Below are 19,759 nucleotides of genomic sequence, written 5' to 3' on the forward strand. Positions count from 1 at the left end.
AGATGTCTGATGCAGTACGATGGCGGATGGATGAGGGATCAAGAGCGGTGTTGGTGCTGCTGGATCTGTCATCAGCATTCAACACCGTCTCCCACCCCCTCCTCCTAGACCTCCAATCTAAGGGTATCCAGGGCACAGCCTTAAAATGGATCACATCTTTTCTGTCCAACCGTACGCAGGCTGTGTTCACTCCCCCATTCACCTCAGATAGTCGTCCGCTTCGGTGGTGAGTCCCTCAAGGCTCCTCGCTGAGCCCACTTCTATTTAATGCTTATTTTTCACCCCTTTTTGATATCATCGCCCAAACAGGAATAAGGGCCACCTCTTACGCCGATGATATCCAACTTTTGTTTTCATTTAACAGTATCACCCCCACAACCTTTGATCCCCTAAAAAATTGCCTCCGCACAATTGCCCCGTGGATGGACAACAATTTTTTAAGGCTAAACGCAGGAAAAACTGAGGTACTTTTCTTCCACCAGCCTTCTCCCCTTGACCCCAACATCTGGTGGCCCCTTGATTTGAGTGCTCCCCCTCTGCCCAAAGACTATGTGAAAAATCTAGGGGTTAGATGGGATTCCAACCTCACACTCCACCATCAAGTCCACACAGTCTCCGCTGCATGCTTCGCCAAGATCAGAATGGTAAAAAAGTTTATCCACTTCTTGCCTACCAACACCAGGAAGACTGTAGTCCAGGCGTTGATTACTTCGCACCTGGACTACGCTAACGGCCTGTATACTGGCCTGTGTGTGGGGCTCTGTCATCGCCTCCAGACAGTCCAGAATGCTGCAGTCCGACTGGTTAGTGGTATCCCCTTACGCGAGCACATTTTGCCCCATCGTCGTAGACTTCATTGGCTGCCGATACAGAAAAGGGCAGAATTTAAGGCTTTGGTTCTGGCTCACCGAGCCTTAAGAGGCAAGGGCTCTGCTTATCTATCCACCTGTTTGACTCCCTATAACAACATTAGGACCCTCAGTTCCTCCTCAAAAAACCTCCTCACGGTTCCCAGATTTAGGAAAACTCGTTCAGGCGGGAAAACTTTCCAAGTATTGACCTCGGCCCTCTGGAACAAGCTACCAAATGCCATTCGGTTGATTCAGGATGAACAGCCTTTCCGGAGAGCCCTAAAAACCCATCTGTTTTCTTGATCATTTCTCCACTTAATAACACCTCAGCCAGCATGTGATCACACAAGAGCGCCGGGACACCCTGTTGGGGTATCTGTGCGCGATATCAAAATACACTAAATAAATAAATAAATAAATAAATAAGCGGATGATTATGTTCTTATCTCCTTGCACAAGTATTGGCCTACAACTTTTATTTTCACTTTTGCCGATTTTAGGGAAAGTCTGGGCCTAAAGATCATTATTATAAATCATATACTATGATAATGGAACCTAGAAATAATTAAACTTAAACCTAAGCAATAAGGGATCATGTCATGGGAAAGGCGGATACATTTTCCTAATTAAGCATCTTACTGGAGGAATAATTGTCCTGAGATCCCTTTTTGAAAGCACACACCCAATCTTTTAATTGGGTCTCTTCCAGTTTTGATACCTTCTCTAGGCATATACGCTATAGCCAAGTAAAATCTGTAATATTTATTTATTTATTTAAGAAGCTTATAAAGCGCGCGGCTACCCCCAGCGGGGGTGTCCCGGCGCTGAGAGCACAGGTTAATCACTAGAGAGGGTTGCCTGGTTCAAAACCATCCAAAAACCATGGGCTGCGGAGGCACACCTAATCAGCATTTGGTGAACAGCCAGGTTTTTAGTTTGCGTCGGAAGATTTGCTCTGACTCAATGAACCTGAGGTCCAGAGATAGGCTATTCCAGTGCTTGGCTGCTGTAACGGTGAACGTTCTGCCGCCACTTCGGGTAAGCCTAAATCTGGGAACAATCAGTAAGCGAAGGCTGTTTTATCTCAGATGTCTTACTGAAGATGATATATTGAGTCTTTTGCTCAGATAGGCCGGGCCAATTCCATGAATAGCCCGAAAAGCAAGGATCAGGATTTTGAACTCAATACGTCGGGCGATGGGAAGCCAATGTAGCTCATCCCGATAAGCTCTGACCGAGTTGCGGGTAGGGATGTTTCCAATAAGCCTTGCTGCCGCGTTCTGAACGATTTGCAATCGGTCTATAAGATAATGGGGGGCGCCGGCATATAGGCTGTTGGCATAATCAAGATGTGCCGTAATGAGTGCCTGGACAACCGTTTTGCGGGATGTCTGGGGGAGATAGGGAAAAATCTTCCTGATCATACGCAGCTTATAGAAACAGGCCGCAGTGACTTTGTTGACCTGCGCTTTGCAAGACAAGGTGTTATCAAATAGGAAGCCAAGGTTGCGGGCTGACTGCACTGGATTGGGCGTGGGATTCAGGACAGTAGGCCACCACAAGGTGGCAAGGGGAGCAGATCTCTGGCTAAAAAAAAGTACCTCCGTTTTATCCGTATTTAGGGCCAGATGATTAGCAGCCATCAGAGCGCAGATATTGCCAAGGCAGTTTCGAAAGTTGGAGAAGTGGGAGTCTGAGTGGTCTCTGAATGAAAAAACAAGCTGAGTATCATCAGCATATGAGACCACCCTGACCCCCCACGACTCAACTACCCTGGCAAGCGGGCCCAAGTATGCGTTAAACAATAGAGGGCTTAAGGCGGAGCCCTGAGGCACACCGCACATAAGGGGTTTATCCTCTGATTCGAATGGGTGCAGCAATACCCTTTGGGACCGTCCGGAAAGAAAGGATTTAATCCATGCCAGGGCTGTGCCACCAATCCCCAACTGTTGTAAACGAGTCACAAGTATGTCATGTGACACAGTGTCGAATGCAGCGGACAGGTCGAGGAGGACCAGCATGGTCTCCTCGCCCCTGTCCACTGATTCCTGAATAGTCTCGGATACTTCCAGCAGCGCAGTCTCGGTGCTGTAGCCGGTTCTAAAACCAGACTGAGAATCGTGCAGCAACTGATTTGTTTCTAAATACTGGGCCAGTTGTTTCTGAACTACTTTCTCCAGCACTTTGGCAGGTTTAGGCAAAAGCGATATGGGTCGATAGTTGCTGAATTGGGAAGGGTCCGCATCTGGTTTCTTCAGGATGGGAAGCAACCTAGCCTGTTTCCAGACTGAAGGAAATTGACCACGAGTCAAGGAAGAGTTCCAGATGGAAAGGAGAGGGTTGATTAAAACAGGGGCGAGATTACCCATCACTTTGGCAGGGACTGGGTCTAGTGGCGAGCCTGACTTGACCTTATATAAAAGTGTCAACGCTGAATCTGGCATCAGCTCACTGAAAGAATTAAAGGAGCAATGTTGGAGATGTGAAACATCTGACTGAGGACTAGGTGAGACGGAGTCAAAGGAGGAAGATGGTTTAATGATTTTCTCCTGAAAAAAATCAGATAGTCCATTGCAAAGACCTTGAGTGGGGACGCACTGGTTTTCAAGGCAGGATGATTCACAAAATCTTTCACAATTGTGAAGAGAGTTTTAGAGGAGTTCTCCGCCAGTAGAATGAGTTTTGAGAAATGAGCTCTCATCGTGGCACGTTTGAGTTTTTGGAACTTGTTCAGGGCCGTTTTGTAGGGCAGTTTGGTAATGGGGTCATAGGCCTGGCGCCATTTGCGTTCCAACTGTTTGCACCTACTCTTTTCCTCACGTAGCGTGGGGGAGAACCAGGGGGCGGAAGGGCGAGATCTGGAGGAAGTCAGAGGAGCTAGAGGGGCAATGGTATCTAGAGCAGAAGTAAGAGCAGAGTTATATCTGACTGTTTCCTTATTAAGATCTTCCATCAGATTGAATTGATAATGAAAACAAGAGTCGATGGACTCACACGTGACTTTGGTCCATTTGTGACCACTATCTCTGTTGAGGGAGGAGGGAAGGGGCGGGGAAGGAATAGTAATTACAATGGGGAGAAGGAAATGGTCTGACCAGGTGAGGGGTAGGGGAGGAAGGGAAGATATACCGGGATGATTCGTAAAAATAAGATCAAGCGTGTGACCTGCTTTGTGAGTGGGGCCTTTAACTAATTGGGACAGGGAAAGTCCTTGTAAGGTTTCGAGAAGAGAGGAAGCTTGTGCACAAGAGGGATTATCGATATGAAGATTGAAGTCTCCAAGCACTGTAAAGTTGGAGTGTTTAAGTGAGAAGTCCGCGATTGAGTGCAACAAGGAGTTGAGAGAAGAGGAGGTGGCCGTGGGGGGGTTGTAGACCAGGATGCCGGCAAAGATAGTGATGGCGGAATCCATAATCGTGAGGTGCATGGCTTCAATAAGCCCAAGGTTAGGTATTTTTGTAATATTCAGGATCAGGTGGGATTTCACGATTACGGCGAGGCCCCCTCCAGATTTGGAGTTGTCTCGATTAATGCCTAGTAGTCGATAACCAGGGCGAATGGCCAGGTGTATGTCCGGTTTGGACGAGTCTTTGAGCCAAGTTTCATTAAGAAATAATATGTCCCATTTGTGAATGTCCAGCGACAGCCAAATATCAGAGGCATGAGCAGGTAGGGATCTACAGTTTATTAAGGCTGCTTTTAAGGTAACAGGGGGCTGGGGTTTTATGACATTCAGAGTATGGAGAATCCGTTTTTTAAAAGCGGGAATAGGGAATTTACACCGTGAGCAGGAATAAGTAGATGTTTCAAGGCATTGGGGATTACAGCAGGTAACGGGGCTGCAAGCACCTTGTCTTAAATGAATAAGCTGATTACTGGTCCAGGTGATTATTGGGGGGCGAGAGGCAGGGGGTCTGGCGCTAGGCGCGGGTCCGGCGTGGACGGGCGCAGACGGGCTTGCCTTAGGCGCGCCCGCTGCGCCCGCCCGCTGCGCGGACGGGATGGCCCCTTGCTCTTATCCATTTCCGTCTGAGGGTGGGAGGAGGGTGGGAGGCGTCCAGGAGCTGGAGCGCTACCCTGCCTCCCCCCAAGATGGCGGTTCCGCGTTCTCCCAGCCGGCGAGAGCGCTGTGCTCGGCTGCGCCGGGGGAGAGCGAGCAAGGTCAGGACCCCTGTGATGAAGGAATCTCGTCAGGTCAGGCAAAGAGGTCTTTTTCCCGATTTAAAATCGCATCGGTTAAAATATTTACAATTTTTTAAATGAGTCAATCGTAGTTACATCTGCACACACCAGTATTCAATCACCATGCATACAGATTTAAATTCACACTCCCGCTGTATTGCTTTCCGCTAAATAGTCAAAGAGAAAGGAGATGTCCCCGGCTTCCGCCTCAGGGGTGAAAAACAAGTAATACACTTTTATAATGTAAAGTGTGTTCCAACTGTATCCTTCGGAGCAGTGGTTTGGGACTCGCAAACTTCAGTTATTATTCAAGCGGCGGAAAATACATTTTTTAGAAAACTGTTATGAATTGCGCAGCATGCACCTGCAGAAATAGTACATGATGAGATAGGTGCAGGCTTTATTGACGATTACATACATTTGGTTCCTATACTTTTATGGCTTTCGATATGGGTAAAAAATAAGTTGGAATTCAACAGATTGATTCTGAGAGATTGTCTGCAGGTGCAACATAGCCTGCAATACCTTGGTTAATTTATATAAAAACAACACTGACAGATTTGGGTAAACCTGATCTTTCTAATGATCCAGAGCTGATTTCTAAATCAGATATGCAGGGGTTATGAGAGCATTTAGGTACATACTAAGGGAATTAGAACCTTAGGTTCCCCGCATAAACATTTGTATACGTATTATGTTATGGTGAAATCTATGGAAAAAATTTAACTTTACCTCAAACTGGATATGGCAATTATGCACTGAAGGTTTTTAACATACATTTGTCTGTAAATGTTCCCTCAATTATTAGTAGGATGGCACAAGCCATCAGACCCCCCTCTTGTACACGTGATGCGTCCTCTGCACTAGACACTTTGCACATTGTTTTAATTTGGCCTATATGGGCCGACCTTCAACATAAATATATTTGTCCATTACGCGTGCCAGCTCTTGTATATTTGCAATTTTTAGATAAAATTGAAATAGTTTGTTATTTATCTAGATTTTTAGTAGGGTGTATTTTGCTTATGTATGATTTAGTAAATGTGTTGATTGTTATGCTATGATCATGAATTTATTTATGTGTTTACTGTATTTATATGATTGCTGTTGCTAATCGAAATAAAGAACTAATGATGAACGATGATGATATATATATATATATATATATATATATATATATATATATATATATATATATATATATATATATATATATATATATATATATATTCACTGAAAAACACAGAGGTTACAGAGATGTTATTGTTATGAAGTAGCACTATAAAAACCATAGAAATTCACTAAAAAGACCAAAGCTCACAGGGCCGTTATAGTTAGACTCACATTTCACTCTTACAAAACCATAGGAATTCAGCAGTTATACTTACCTGAGCTAATTATAAGTTAAACCCCACAATGCACCGCTTATGACATCACTCCTGAAATCTTGAGGGACATCACTGATGACTTCTCAAGAGACTTCACTTATTAGTGACCGTCAGGTAACACAGTTTGTATTGGGACAGCAGGGGAGTCTCAAGGCCATCTTGTACCTGGCGTCTCCCTGCTTCCTGCGGGACCAAGCATTGCTTTCAGCTCCATGTGTCTGAAAGCATCTCATCTGTTTTCCTGCTAGCTTGACAGAGGACAGAGAAACAGGCACATGCTCCGCTTTCAGCAAGTGAGATCATTTCTCCACTCTCGCCTGCTGGAATCAGAGTGTTTGCTATGGCTTGTTAAGACCTGTCAAAGCTCTTGCCAGGCAACAGCAAACATCTATGTCCTGGGTCTGGGCAGTTAGTGACATTGCAGGAGCCGCCCCTCGGGGGTGGCGCTCTCTATAGCCATATAAGAAGCTAACCGAGGAGAAGGGCGCGCCCCCTCCATTGCAAATCTTTGCCCCGGGTAGGTGGTGGTCCCCAGGGATTTGTGACAGACCCCCTAGATTGATTTATGTCATCCTGCGGAGTCCCCATGGTAGTGAGGAGGGCTGCATTCATTTAATTTGACTTTCCCAGGGAGGTGGCAACTCCTGGGGAGCAGGCAGACCTCTTGCATATTTATTTTGATAGTGCTCTGGGGAGGTGGCGGTCCCCAGAGCTGCGTGGGGGCCGCGTAGGACCCCCACATTTATTAAGGAGGGTGGAGCTCCAGCACCCCCCACATAAATTACATGTGGTAATGACCCTGGAACCTTCCCCATCCAGGAGCCTATTACAAAAGAAGAGTTGGAGCCCGCACATTTTGTTTTTTTAAATTTCGGCTGGCACCACTGCTCCAGCATGGCTCCCACCAATAAGTTTTTGGGGACCCTGGGGCAACCACAAGAGGCCATGCGATTAGGGAATTCCTACCCTGTCCCTTCTCATTTCTTTTACTATACATATATATATATATATATATATATATATATATATATATATATATATATATATATATATATATATATATATATATACACACAAACACACACACACTCACACACACACACACACACGCACACACACACACATACAATTTCATATATTTCTTGGACTTGCTGCAGTTGTTCAAAGGCACATTTTTTTTTCATCCTCCACATGCCTCTATTTGTGTTACAGAGAACCCAGGATTTTGCCCAGTTGATCCAGAAAAAGAGAACAAGTGCAGCTATCTCCCCCCACCGCAGTGCAGCAGTGACAAAGACTGCGAGGCACATGAGAAGTGCTGCTTATTCGGCTGCGGGGTGCAGTGTGTCAAAGCCCTGTCAGGTACGGGTTTGCCCTTTTTTCTTATCTAAAATCACTTGCAGAGGCTGTTTGTCCTACTTCTAATAACAAAGTCCTTACACTAGGTATTCAAGATTCAACAACAGAGAGGTGTTCAAGATTTAAGCCTCATCCCCATCCAGATCTCAAGGGGGCCTCATTTAAAAGGAACTCAATTTACTTAACTCATCTCTGTGTTTGAACTGTTTGGAGGAAAATATTCATTTTGCCCTGCGGGATTTTTTTTGCTACTTTATAAATGTAGCGCATCCTGATGAAAACACATGCTCAATTTTCTTTAAAGGTATGTAATAGTAAGACACTTTCAGGCTACTCACACCTTTGACAAGTTATATCTATACATAAGTAACATTTACGCTTACTGCTGATCCATTCTTGCATCTCTGCTTGGCACTTTTCCATATATTATAATCCTACTCCAGCTCGTTCCGTGCAGTTCAGGACCTTACCGCTGGTGGCCAACTGGCAAAGATGCAATTAGTGACATTTCAAATGTATTTATATATTTATTACATTCTATTGACTAGCTACAAAGGTATCAAACTAGAATCCAATGTACAAGAAATCAGAAAATACACTATTGTGTTAGATCCTTTCAATAAGGTACCGTTCAATTGATTGAACCAGAGATTAGGCGTGCTATGTTAGACATGACATCTGAATCGAAGTCAAAAGTATACGACAAACATTAAGGAACAAACAGTAGCACACATATTTTGGAGGTCACTAAAGAAACTATCTCAAGGTTTAAATAACTCAAGACAGCCTAGTGGTAGGCTACTCAACTCAAAATTCGGATGACTAAGAACATTGGGAATTCACAGAACGGATATAAGAGGCTGCAATACTAAAAATGGAAGTAACCATGTGAAATAGGACCCTGACCAAAACTAAAAATGGCAATCTAAAAAAGACCTATCATTAATAATCAATCAGAGTACTTGTAAAGAGCGCTATTTATCCGTGAGGGTCTCAAGGTGCTGAGGGGAGGGGGGTGCCGCTACCGCTCGAAGAGCCAGGTTGTGAGAAGTTGGCCTGGTATATAATGCTCACTGGTTCTAGTGATCACTTTGTACCATGCCAAGCAACCCTTATGATGATGGTTGTAATTCAACCTTGTAGACCAGTTATCCTAGTGGTAACGTGGACAAAGCAGTCTTAGGCTAAACTCTGAAAGGCATGTGAAGCCAGCTGTTATACCATACACAACCCCCTTGAATACCAAATGAAAGGGACACCACACAGATATATATTGAAAATATATATTGATTTATTAACTATAAAATCCCCTGGACTCTTTATGAGCACAGAAGCACAAGCGTTAAATCACAAGACAGTTTAAAATACACAAAAGTTGCACAATATGGATGAGCCCTAGGGGCCACCTAAACCATATACTAAGAAAGTGGTATAAGAGATACCAATAGGAAAGTGAAGAGGCCTAGGGCCTTGGGAATCGCTGGAGCTATTCGAGACTGGAAATAACTAAGTCGGGAAAGGCCCACGGGACTCGGGTGCAGTGTTCAAAGTGCACGCACTTTTCAATACAAAGTCTATGGTGCGTAAAAAGCACAAAGATAGAAAGTTAGGAACCTTCCGAGTGACCTACGGAGCTGAAACTTAAAACACAGGCCCTTGGGATGTGTACCAGTGCAGGAGCACCGGCGGAGCTGAGTTACCTCACCCACAGGAAGCGGGTGCACAGGGTCGAAGTAGTGTCGGGTTTCGTCACGCTGGTCGATGGTGCTTGGAGCTGAAGATGCTGCAGGCGGCTCGATGAGAAGAGTTCCGGTGGATCCAAGGGTGGATCTGAAGATGTGAAGACCTGAAAGCAGAGGGGACAGTGTTCAAAGTCACTAGCCAGTGACTACCGTGGAACCAGATTGGAACCAGGCGATGTCGGGTGCAAACAGGCGTTGTCAGGTAGCTTCTTTCTGCAGCCACGTAGATACCCGGGGTCGAGGATATCTAGGAGTCGGTCACGAGCTGTCCCACGTAGGCTTCTCGCTGTTGGCGGTGTCGGCACCTCGATCGGAGCAAACAGGCCTTGGCAAAGGCAAGCCAGGCAGAAGTTAAAAGATGCTTAACACTCGGACCAGCAAGGTCAGAGCGAGTGCTCCTTTTCACAGGAGCTTGGGTAGGTCTGGAGCAACTAGACCTGCTGTGTAAATCTTCGGGTTCGTCGCCAAGATGGCCGCTGACCACGTGGCTAGTGGCCGGGATGGCGCGTCGAGTGGCACAATGCAAAAGGGCCCCACGCAGATCGTGGAGATGCTGGAGGGCTGATCTTCGGTGCAAGGGCTGCTCGGTGGTGGGGGTTCTCAGTCCCCAAAGCACAACGTCGAGGATGCCTCAGAAGCTGCGCAGTCAGCTTTTCGAGTGTCTTCCAAGAGGTCCGGTCCCACGTCACTCGGTGCCTCCACGGGTCCCTTCTTTGCAGGGACTGTGGATCGAGCTCTGAGAGGTCTGGAAGTCTGGTTCTTGTCGGGCTCTGGGCTCGGGCTCCGGCGGGAGGCGGCGGCAAAGCAGACGTCGAGTTGCTGGTTGGTACCTGTGTTCACAGGGTGGCCACTCCTAGGCCACAAGGGAGATTCTCTTCAGTCTTCTGTGCAGCAGAATGTCGAAGTCCAGTCTTCTTCTTTGTTTAAAGTTGATTTCAGGATGATCTGCTGTGCAATGGCACTGCTCCCCCTCTTATTCCCAATCTAGGGGGTGGATCACCTACTAGGTCCCTCCTCTGGGAGGAACCAGGAAGGGGGGCAGTTACACCCCCTTTCCTTTGTCCAGCTCCGCGCCAGGACTGGGGCTGGAAGGCCCCAGAACCGGTTTGGACTGGCCTATGCACGGGGACACCTTGTGTGCCCCGGGCATGTCTGATTCTATTCAGCCCTGTCCTACCCAATACACAAAATCCTGTCTGGGGTGGTGCTCGCACCTCCCAAGGCAGGAAACCCTTTGTCCAGGCCACCATCTGCCGAGTTTCGGTCAGCAGCAGGAGGCCAGACTTGTGTCTGTGGTGGCAGCGTCCATTTTGTGAAGCTGAGGCTCTGTTTAACTTTAACCGGGGTTAAGGCTACACACATGTCGTGTCCCTCTAGAAGGGTGGAATGCTATCCCCGTCGCCAGAATTGGCGAGGGGATAGTATTCCCATTCGTATGACACCTTACTCGACATGTTTTGATAAAGCCAAACTAAAGATAGCATTTAACCGCGAGGATTATAATGCACTTAAGAGTATATGGTATGGCAATATCCCGGAACAGCTTAGGGAGTTGTTCCCGACAGCTGCAGACAGGCTCAGCTCATGCTAGAGCACCATCTCACATATTTCCAAGCACTCTGCCTCCAGGATTGATGAGGCCTTCCATAGGAGTGGCTGATAGGAACATATGTGTCCAGTTTAGGGTTAGGCACAGACATACTGTACCTAAGTAAGAGGTGGTTACACCGACTTACCCCAGCTGAGTGATCAGCCAGTTGTGTCAAATATGGAGGCCAGGCCAGGGGTGGCATAATACATGCTGCAGCCCCTGGTAGGCCTTGGATACACCTATGCCCTGGGCACCTAGGGTGCACTAATACAGGGGCTCATAAGGTGAACCAGTTCCAATTCGTGATGCACCTAAAGTGCATTGGCATCAATTTAGAGAGAGAACAGCAGGCTGTGGGTCTGATTAGCAGGCCCACAGCCACATTAAGTCAGAAACCAGTGAAGCAAAAAGCAAAAATTTGGGGTGACCATAGGATAGCAGACCCTACTCTCCTACATAACCCCCCCCCCCAAATGCAGGGACATTAGACTAACCTTGACCAGTTGTGTCTTCATGTTCTAAGTGGAAGTACCTGGAGAGACCATCTGCGTTGCCATGGTCAGTCCCTGGGCGGTGCTCCACTGTAAAGTCCATCCCCTGTAGGGAAATGGACCACCTGAGTAGTTTGGGGTTTTCACCCTTCATCTGATTAAGCCATAGGAGGGGCTTATGGTCGGTCTGAATCTTGAAGTGAGTACCAAATAAGTATGGCCTCAACTTCTTCAGGGCCCACACCACAGCAAAGGCCTCCCTCTCTATAGCTGACCAACGTTTCTCTCTGGGGGTCAGCCTTCTGCTAATGAAAGCAATGGGCTGGTCCTGGCCATCTACATTAAGCTGTGAAAGCACTGCTCCCACTCCCAACTCAGAAGCATCTGTTTGGACAATGAACTCTCTTGAGTAGTCAGGACTCTTCAGGATAGGTGCAGAGCACATGGCCTTCTTCAGGTCATCAAATGCCTTTTGACAGATTTCTGTCCACTGAACCTTTTTGGGCATCTTCTTGGATGTCAGATCATTAAGGGGAGTCACAATGGACCCATAGTTCCTAACAAACTTCCTGTAGTACCCAGTCAGGCCCAAGAAAGCTCTGACCTGAGTCTGGGTGGTTGGAGGGGACCAGTCCTTGATGGTCTGGATCTTACTCTCCAGTGGTTGAACTTGGCCTCCACCTACAAGGTGGCCCAGGTATACAACCTTGCTCTGCCCTATCTGGCACTTTGTTGCCTTGATAGTGAGGCCTGCCTTCTGCAGAGCCTCAAGCACTTCCTTCAGGTGGACCAGGTGATCCTCCCAGGTGGAGCTAAAGACAGCAATATCGTCCGGATAAGCTGCACAAAAGTCATCCAACCCAGTGAGGACTTGATTCACCAACCTTTGGAAGGTGGCAGGTGCATTTTTCAAACCAAAGGGCATCACCACAAACTGATAATGCCCACTAGGGGTAGAAAATGCTGTCTTGGCTTTAGACTCCTAAGCTAACCTGATTTGCCAGTAGCCAGCTGTCAAGTCAAATGTGCTCAAATATTTGGCAGAAGCCAACTTGTCAATGAGCTCATCTGCCCTTGGAATAGGGTGTGCATCTGTCCTGGTGACAGCATTGAGTCCTCTGTAATCCACACAGAACCTCATCTCTCTCTTGCCATCTTTGGTGTGAGGTTTGGGGACCAGAACCACTGGGCTAGCCCAGGGGCTCTCTGAAGGCTCAATGACACCTAATTCCAGCATCTTTTGCACCTCAGTCTTTATACAGTCCCTGACGTGGTCAGGTTGCCTGTAAATCTTGCTCTTTACAGGAAGACTGTCACCAGTGTCCACCACATGTGTACACCAGTTAGTCTGACTGGGTGTCAATGAGAACATATGCCTGTATGCCTGTAGAACTTGTCTGCAGTCATGTTGCTGATGTTCAGTGAGGCTGCCACCTAAGGCCACACCATCAACTGAGCCATCCTCAGGGTTCTGAGTGAGCAGGTCTGGGAGAGGGTCACTCTCTTCCTCCTGTCCCTCATCTGTAGCCATGAGCAAGCCCATGTCTGCCCTGCTGACATATGCCTTCAATCTGTTCACATGGAGCACCCTGTGGGGGCTCCTGGGAGTTCCTAGGTCCACCAAGTAGGTAACCTCTCCCTTCTTTTCCAGAATTGTATGGGGTCCAGACCATTTGTCTTGGAGTGCTGCTGGGGCCACTGGCTCCAACACCCATACCTTCTGTCCAGGCTGAAATTCAACAAGGACAGCCTTTTGGTCATGCCAAGCTTTTTGCAATTCTTGGCTAGCCTCAAGGTTTTTTGATGCCTTTTCCATGTACTCTGCCATCCTGGAGCGGAGACCAAGTACATAGTCCACTATGTCCTGTTTAGGCTTTTTGAGAGGTAACTCCCATCCTTCCTTCACTAGACACAGGGGTCCTCTTACAGGGTGCCCAAACAACAATTCAAAGGGGCTGAAGCCAACCCCCTTTTGAGGGACCTCTCTGTAAGCGAACAAAAGGCAGGGCAGAAGGATGTCCCATCTTCGCCTGAGCTTTTCAGGTAATCCTTTAATCATGCCCTTTAGGGTCTTGTTAAATCTCTCAACAAGCCCATTGCATTGTGGGTGATAAGGAGTGGTGAATTTGTAGTTAACACCACATTCCTTCCACATAGCTGTCAAATATCCAGACATGAAGTTGGCACCTCTATCTGATATTACCTCCTTAGGAAACCCCACTCTGGAGAAAACTCCAAGTAAGGCCCTGGCCACAACAGGAGCTGTTGTGGTCCTAAGTGGAATTGCCTCTGGGTACCTGGTGGCATGATCCACTACCACCAGTATGAATCTGTGCCCAGATGCTGTAGGGGGATCCATTGGACCAACAATATCAATCCCCACTCTTTCAAAGGGAACCCCCACCACAGGTAGTGGTATCAGGGGGGCCTTTGTTGTTCCACCTGCTTTACCACTGGCTTGGCAGGTTTCACAGGAGCGACAAAACTCCTTGGTGTCTTCAGACATGTGAGGCCAGTGAAAGTGAGGGACAAGCCTGTCCCAAGTCTTGTTCTGGCCTAGGTGTCCTGCTAAAGGAATATCATGGGCCAAGGTGAGTAGGAAGCCCCTAAATTGCAGAGGTATAACCAACCTCCTGGTAGCACCAGGCTTGGGGTCTCTAGCCTCTGAATAAAGGAGTCCATCGTCCCAATATACTTTATGGGCACCTTGAGCATTCCCAGCAGCCTCAGCAGCAGCCTGCTGTCTGAGGGGTTCAAGAGAAGGACAGGTTAACTGAGCCTGCCCCAAGTCTGCCCTAGAAGGCCCCCCTGTCCCCAGAAACTCAACCTGATCAGGTTCAAGTTCTTCAGAGACAGTTCCTTCAGGGGTCTCAAGATCAGTTTCCTGTGAAGCCTGATCCTCACTTGTAGGCAGTTGGGAAGGCGCAGCCTTAACCCTCCTGTTCTTCTTCTTGGAAGGTGCTTGGTCCATTGTTCCAGGATCCAAGACCTGAGGTTCAGAGAGGCACTTTTTGGCCTGTGACCTGGTCACAGCAAGGACATGTGATGATATCCCTAACATCTCTGCATGAGTCCTGTACTCAACTTCTGACCATAGAGAGTTCTCCAGGTCATTGCCCAACAAACATTCTACTGGGAGATCAGCACTAACCACAACTTTCTTTAGGCCAGTTACCCCTCCCCAGGAAAAGTTAACAAGTGCCACACTATGTGTAGTAGTGACATTGCTGGCATTGGTCACCAGGTAATCATCGCCTGGCATGTATTGTCCAGGGTCCACAAAGTTAGGTGTCACCATAGTGACACTGGCACATGTGTCCCTGTAAGCTTGAGCCACTTTGTTGTTGATCAAAGGCGTCTGTCTGTATTTGCCCAGGTTACTGGGACTTATGTCAGGGGTCAAATCTATGTCCCCTTCACAAACCAGAACAGCCTGTGTAAGGGTTCTGACTAGGTCAGAATCTCCTTCAGTTCCCAAAGTGATACCCACTAAACCCTTGGCTTGAGGACCAGCACTGCTAACTGTACTAGTGGGTGCAGGTGCCTTAGGGGCTGCAGTGCTGGGGGCTCCACCCTTTTTACACTCACTTGTCCAGTGAGAGGTGTTCTTACAAGTTTTACACCAGGGTTTCTTCTGACCTTCTTTCTTCTTCTTCTTGGAAGCTTGGGACCCACCCTCTGTCTCAGTTTGGGGCCCTGTTGAAGACTTCTGGTCTTTAGCTTTCTGCTCCCCACCCTTCTGGTCTGTTTTCTTCTGGTCACCACCCTGGTTCTGGTTCTGGTTCTTTTGCTTAACTCTGGTTCTTACCCATTTATCTGCCCTCTTTCCCAATTCTTGGGGAGAGGTCAAATCTGAGTCAACCAAATGTTGATGCAACTGCTGGTTCTGACAATTATTTAAAATTTGTTCTCTCATCAGCAAATTATACAATCCTTCATAGTCTGTAACCTTGCTTCCCAGCAACCATCCCTCCAGAGCCTTAGTGGCACACTCAACAAATTCAGACCAGTCCTGAGTCTGTGTCTTCTGGGTATCTCTGAACATTAACCTGTACTGTTCAGTGGTTAAGCCTAACCCATCAATCAGAGCACTCTTCAGGACCAGGTAGTTTCTAGAATCCCCATCACTAACTGTGAGGAGTCTGTCTCGGCCTCTACCTTCAAAGGAGAGCCACAAGATTGCTGCCCACTGCTCCTGAGGGATCTGCTGTACTCTGCAGGCTCTCTCCATTGCAGTAATCCATTTATGGATGTCATCCCCAGCTTTGTAGGGGGGCACAATCTTACTCAGGTTTCTATTATCAAAAGACCTGTCTTTATCCTTGTGGATATTGCTGCCACCAGTGGGTTCTATTACCCCACTCTCTCTAGGCTGTCTTGCTCTAGCAAGTTTCTCCTTGGCCAGGGCAACCTCTAACTCTTGCCTCTGGATCCTAAGCTCAGCCTCTCTCATCTTGGCCTCATGTTCCCTTCTCTGAGGGCTAGTCATCTCCTTCCTGGAGTGACCATGAGAGCCTCTAGAGACATGGGAGGTATTGGATTCACCTGAGTGACTCCTCCTCCTCCTATGTCCCTGGTTAAGTCCACCTGGGGGTCTGAATGGGTTGTTACCTGATTCATTCCCAAGTAAGCTTAAGTTAGCCTGGTTCAGCCTACTGACCAGCACCTGACTATCTCTGTCATCATCTGACTCACTGCTTTCCACCTCCTCCTCCTCTTCTTCTTCCTCTACATCTACCTGAGGAGCTCCAGTGGTGGAGGCCTCCTCATCTACCAGGATGATAGGGGCAGGGGTGTCTACAGTGTCATCCTCTGAAGGATGGCCTCCTTCAGCTTCCCCTGTGGGGTTTGCCTTAGAGGGCTTTAGAGTCTCAGACTGGTCTAAGAGCTCTCTTAGGTGGTCTGTAGTAGGGGAAGGCCCTGTCTTCAGACCCCTTAAGACACAAAGCTGTCTTAATTCCTTAAAGGAAAAAATAGCAAATTTGGATGGTGCCCTTGGAGGGTCACTCTCAACAGGGGTAAGTCCACTGGACCCCTCTGCTCCAGACATTGCTCTAGTGTGGGTGGATGTGTTGCAATCTACCTACACTGGTGTTTACCTACTAAACCTATCTAGTAGTTGTAGCTAGGGTGTGCTACTCCCTTTGCTCTACAACAACTAAGTTCAGTAGAACTTAAGTATACTAGTCTTGTTTTATATGTACCTAGCAGGTACCTGTGTGATCTTTCAGATGATAATCTCAAAGATTGTAATGGTAAAACAACAGCAAGCTCAGATCCCACCGCTGCCACCAATGTGAGAAGTTGGCCTGGTATATAATGCTCACTGGTTCTAGTGATCACTTTCTACCATGCCAAGCAACCCTTATGATGATGGTTGTAATTCAACCTTGTAGACCAGTTATCCTAGTGGTAACGTGGACAAAGCAGTCTTAGGCTAAACTCTGAAAGGCATGTGAAGCCAGCTGTTATACCATACACAACCCCCTTGAATACCAAATGAAAGGGACACCACACAGATATATATTGAAAATATATATTGATTTATTAACTATAAAATCCCCTGGACTCTTTATGAGCACAGAAGCACAAGCGTTAAATCACAAGACAGTTTAAAATACACAAAAGTTGCACAATATGGATGAGCCCTAGGGGCCACCTAAACCATATACTAAGAAAGTGGTATAAGAGATACCAATAGGAAAGTGAAGAGGCCTAGGGCCTTGAGAATCGCTGGAGCTATTCGAGACTGGAAATAACTAAGTCGGGAAAGGCCCACGGGACTCGGGTGCAGTGTTCAAAGTGCACGCACTTTTCAATACAAAGTCTATGGTGCGTAAAAAGCACAAAGTTAGAAAGTTAGGAACCTTCCGAGTGACCTACGGAGCTGAAACTTAAAACACAGGCCCTTGGGATGTGTACCAGTGCAGGAGCACCGGCGGAGCTGAGTTACCTCACCCACAGGAAGCGGGTGCACAGGGTCGAAGTAGTGTCGGGTTTCGTCACGCTGGTCGATGGTGCTTGGAGCTGAAGATGCTGCAGGCGGCTCGATGAGAAGAGTTCCGGTGGATCCAAGGGTGGATCTGAAGATGTGAAGACCTGAAAGCAGAGGGGACAGTGTTCAAAGTCACTAGCCAGTGACTACCGTGGAACCAGATTGGAACCAGGCGATGTCGGGTGCAAACAGGCGTTGTCGGGTAGCTTCTTTCTGCAGCCACGTGGATACCCGGGGTCGAGGACGTCCAGGAGTCGGTCACGAGCTGTCCCACGTAGGCTTCTCGCTGTTGGCGGTGTCGGCACCTCGATCGGAGCAAACAGGCCTTGGCAAAGGCAAGCCAGGCAGAAGTTAAAAGATGCTTAACACTCGGACCAGCAAGGTCAGAGCGAGTGCTCCTTTTCACAGGAGCTTGGGTAGGTCTGGAGCAACCAGACCTGCTGTGTAAATCTTCGGGTTCGTCGCCAAGATGGCCGCTGACCACGTGGCTAGTGGCCGGGATGGCGCGTCGAGTGGCACAATGCAAAAGGGCCCCACGCAGATCGTGGAGATGCTGGAGGGCTGATCTTCGGTGCAAGGGCTGCTCGGTGGTGGGGGTTCTCAGTCCCCAAAGCACAACGTCGAGGATGCCTCAGAAGCTGCGCAGTCAACTTTTCGAGTGTCTTCCAAGAGGTCCGGTCCCACGTCACTCGGTGCCTCCACGGGTCCCTTCTTTGCAGGGACTGTGGATCGGGCTCTGAGAGGTCTGGAAGTCTGGTTCTTGTCGGGCTCTGGGCTCGGGCTCCGGCGGGAGGCGGCGGCAAAGCAGACGTTGAGTTGCTGGTTGGTACCTGTGTTCACAGGGTGGCCACTCCTAGGCCACAAGGGAGATTCTCTTCAGTCTTCTGTGCAGCAGAATGTCGAAGTCCAGTCTTCTTCTTTGTTTAAAGTTGATTTCAGGATGATCTGCTGTGCAATGGCACTGCTCCCCCTCTTATTCCCAATCTAGGGGGTGGATCACCTACTAGGTCCCTCCTCTGGGAGGAACCAGGAAGGGGGGCGGTTACACCCCCTTTCCTTTGTCCAGCTCCGCGCCAGGACTGGGGCTGGAAGGCCCCAGAACCGGTTTGGACTGGCCTATGCACGGGGACACCTTGTGTGCCCCGGGCATGTCTGATTCTATTCAGCCCTGTCCTACCCAATACACAAAATCCTGTCTGGGGTGGTGCTTGCACCTCCCAAGGCAGGAAACCCTTTGTCCAGGCCACCATCTGCCGAGTTTCGGTCAGCAGCAGGAGGCCAGACTTGTGTCTGTGGTGGCAGCGTCCATTTTGTGAAGCTGAGGCTCTGTTTAACTTTAACCGGGGTTAAGGCTACACACATGTCGTGTCCCTCTAGAAGGGTGGAATGCTATCCCCGTCACCAGAATTGGCGAGGGGATAGTATTCCCATTCGTATGACACCTTACTCGACATGTTTTGATAAAGCCAAACCAAAGATAGCATTTAACCGCGAGGATTATAATGCACTTAAGAGTATATGGTATGGCAATATCCCGGAACAGCTTAGGGAGTTGTTCCCGACAGCTGCAGACAGGCTCAGCTCATGCTAGAGCACCATCTCACATATTTCCAAGCACTCTGCCTCCAGGATTGATGAGGCCTTCCATAGGAGTGGCTGATAGGAACATATGTGTCCAGTTTAGGGTTAGGCACAGACAGACTGTACCTAAGTAAGAGGTGGTTACACCGACTTACCCCAGCTGAGTGATCAGCCAGTTGTGTCAAATATGGAGGCCAGGCCAGGGGTGGCATAATACATGCTGCAGCCCCTGGTAGGCCTTGGATACACCTATGCCCTGGGCACCTAGGGTGCACTAATACAGGGGCTCATAAGGTGAACCAGTTCCAATTCGTGATGCACCTAAAGTGCATTGGCATCAATTTAGAGAGAGAACAGCAGGCTGTGGGTCTGATTAGCAGGCCCACAGCCACATTAAGTCAGAAACCAGTGAAGCAAAAAGCAAAAATTTGGGGTGACCATAGGATAGCAGACCCTACTCTCCTACACAGGTCTTGAGGCGTCTTCTGAAGGCGAGTAGGTCTTGGGTCTGTGGTAGGTGTTCCAGGTCTTGGCGGCGAGGTAGGAGAAGGATCTGCCGCCGGAGGTCGTTCGTTGGAT

The 19,759-nt window shown here is 48.1% G+C and overlaps 1 protein-coding gene across 4 annotated transcripts in view; it reads left to right on the top strand.

Annotated features, from left to right (window-relative positions):
- The window catches only part of LOC147709692 (uncharacterized), a 156,887-nt gene that overhangs the window by 103,303 nt on the left and 33,825 nt on the right, over nucleotides 1–19,759 (top strand). For all 4 annotated transcript variants that reach the window (XM_086928204.1, XM_086928205.1, XM_086928206.1 and 1 more), the window contains one exon: nucleotides 7,634–7,783. In XM_086928204.1, coding sequence (XP_086784330.1) covers nucleotides 7,634–7,783 — 150 coding nt within the window. The remainder of the gene's footprint in view (nucleotides 1–7,633; nucleotides 7,784–19,759) is intronic.

Source organism: Lissotriton vulgaris, chromosome 6, assembly GCF_964263255.1.
Source record: "Lissotriton vulgaris chromosome 6, aLisVul1.2, whole genome shotgun sequence".
Lineage (NCBI taxonomy): Eukaryota > Metazoa > Chordata > Amphibia > Caudata > Salamandridae > Lissotriton > Lissotriton vulgaris.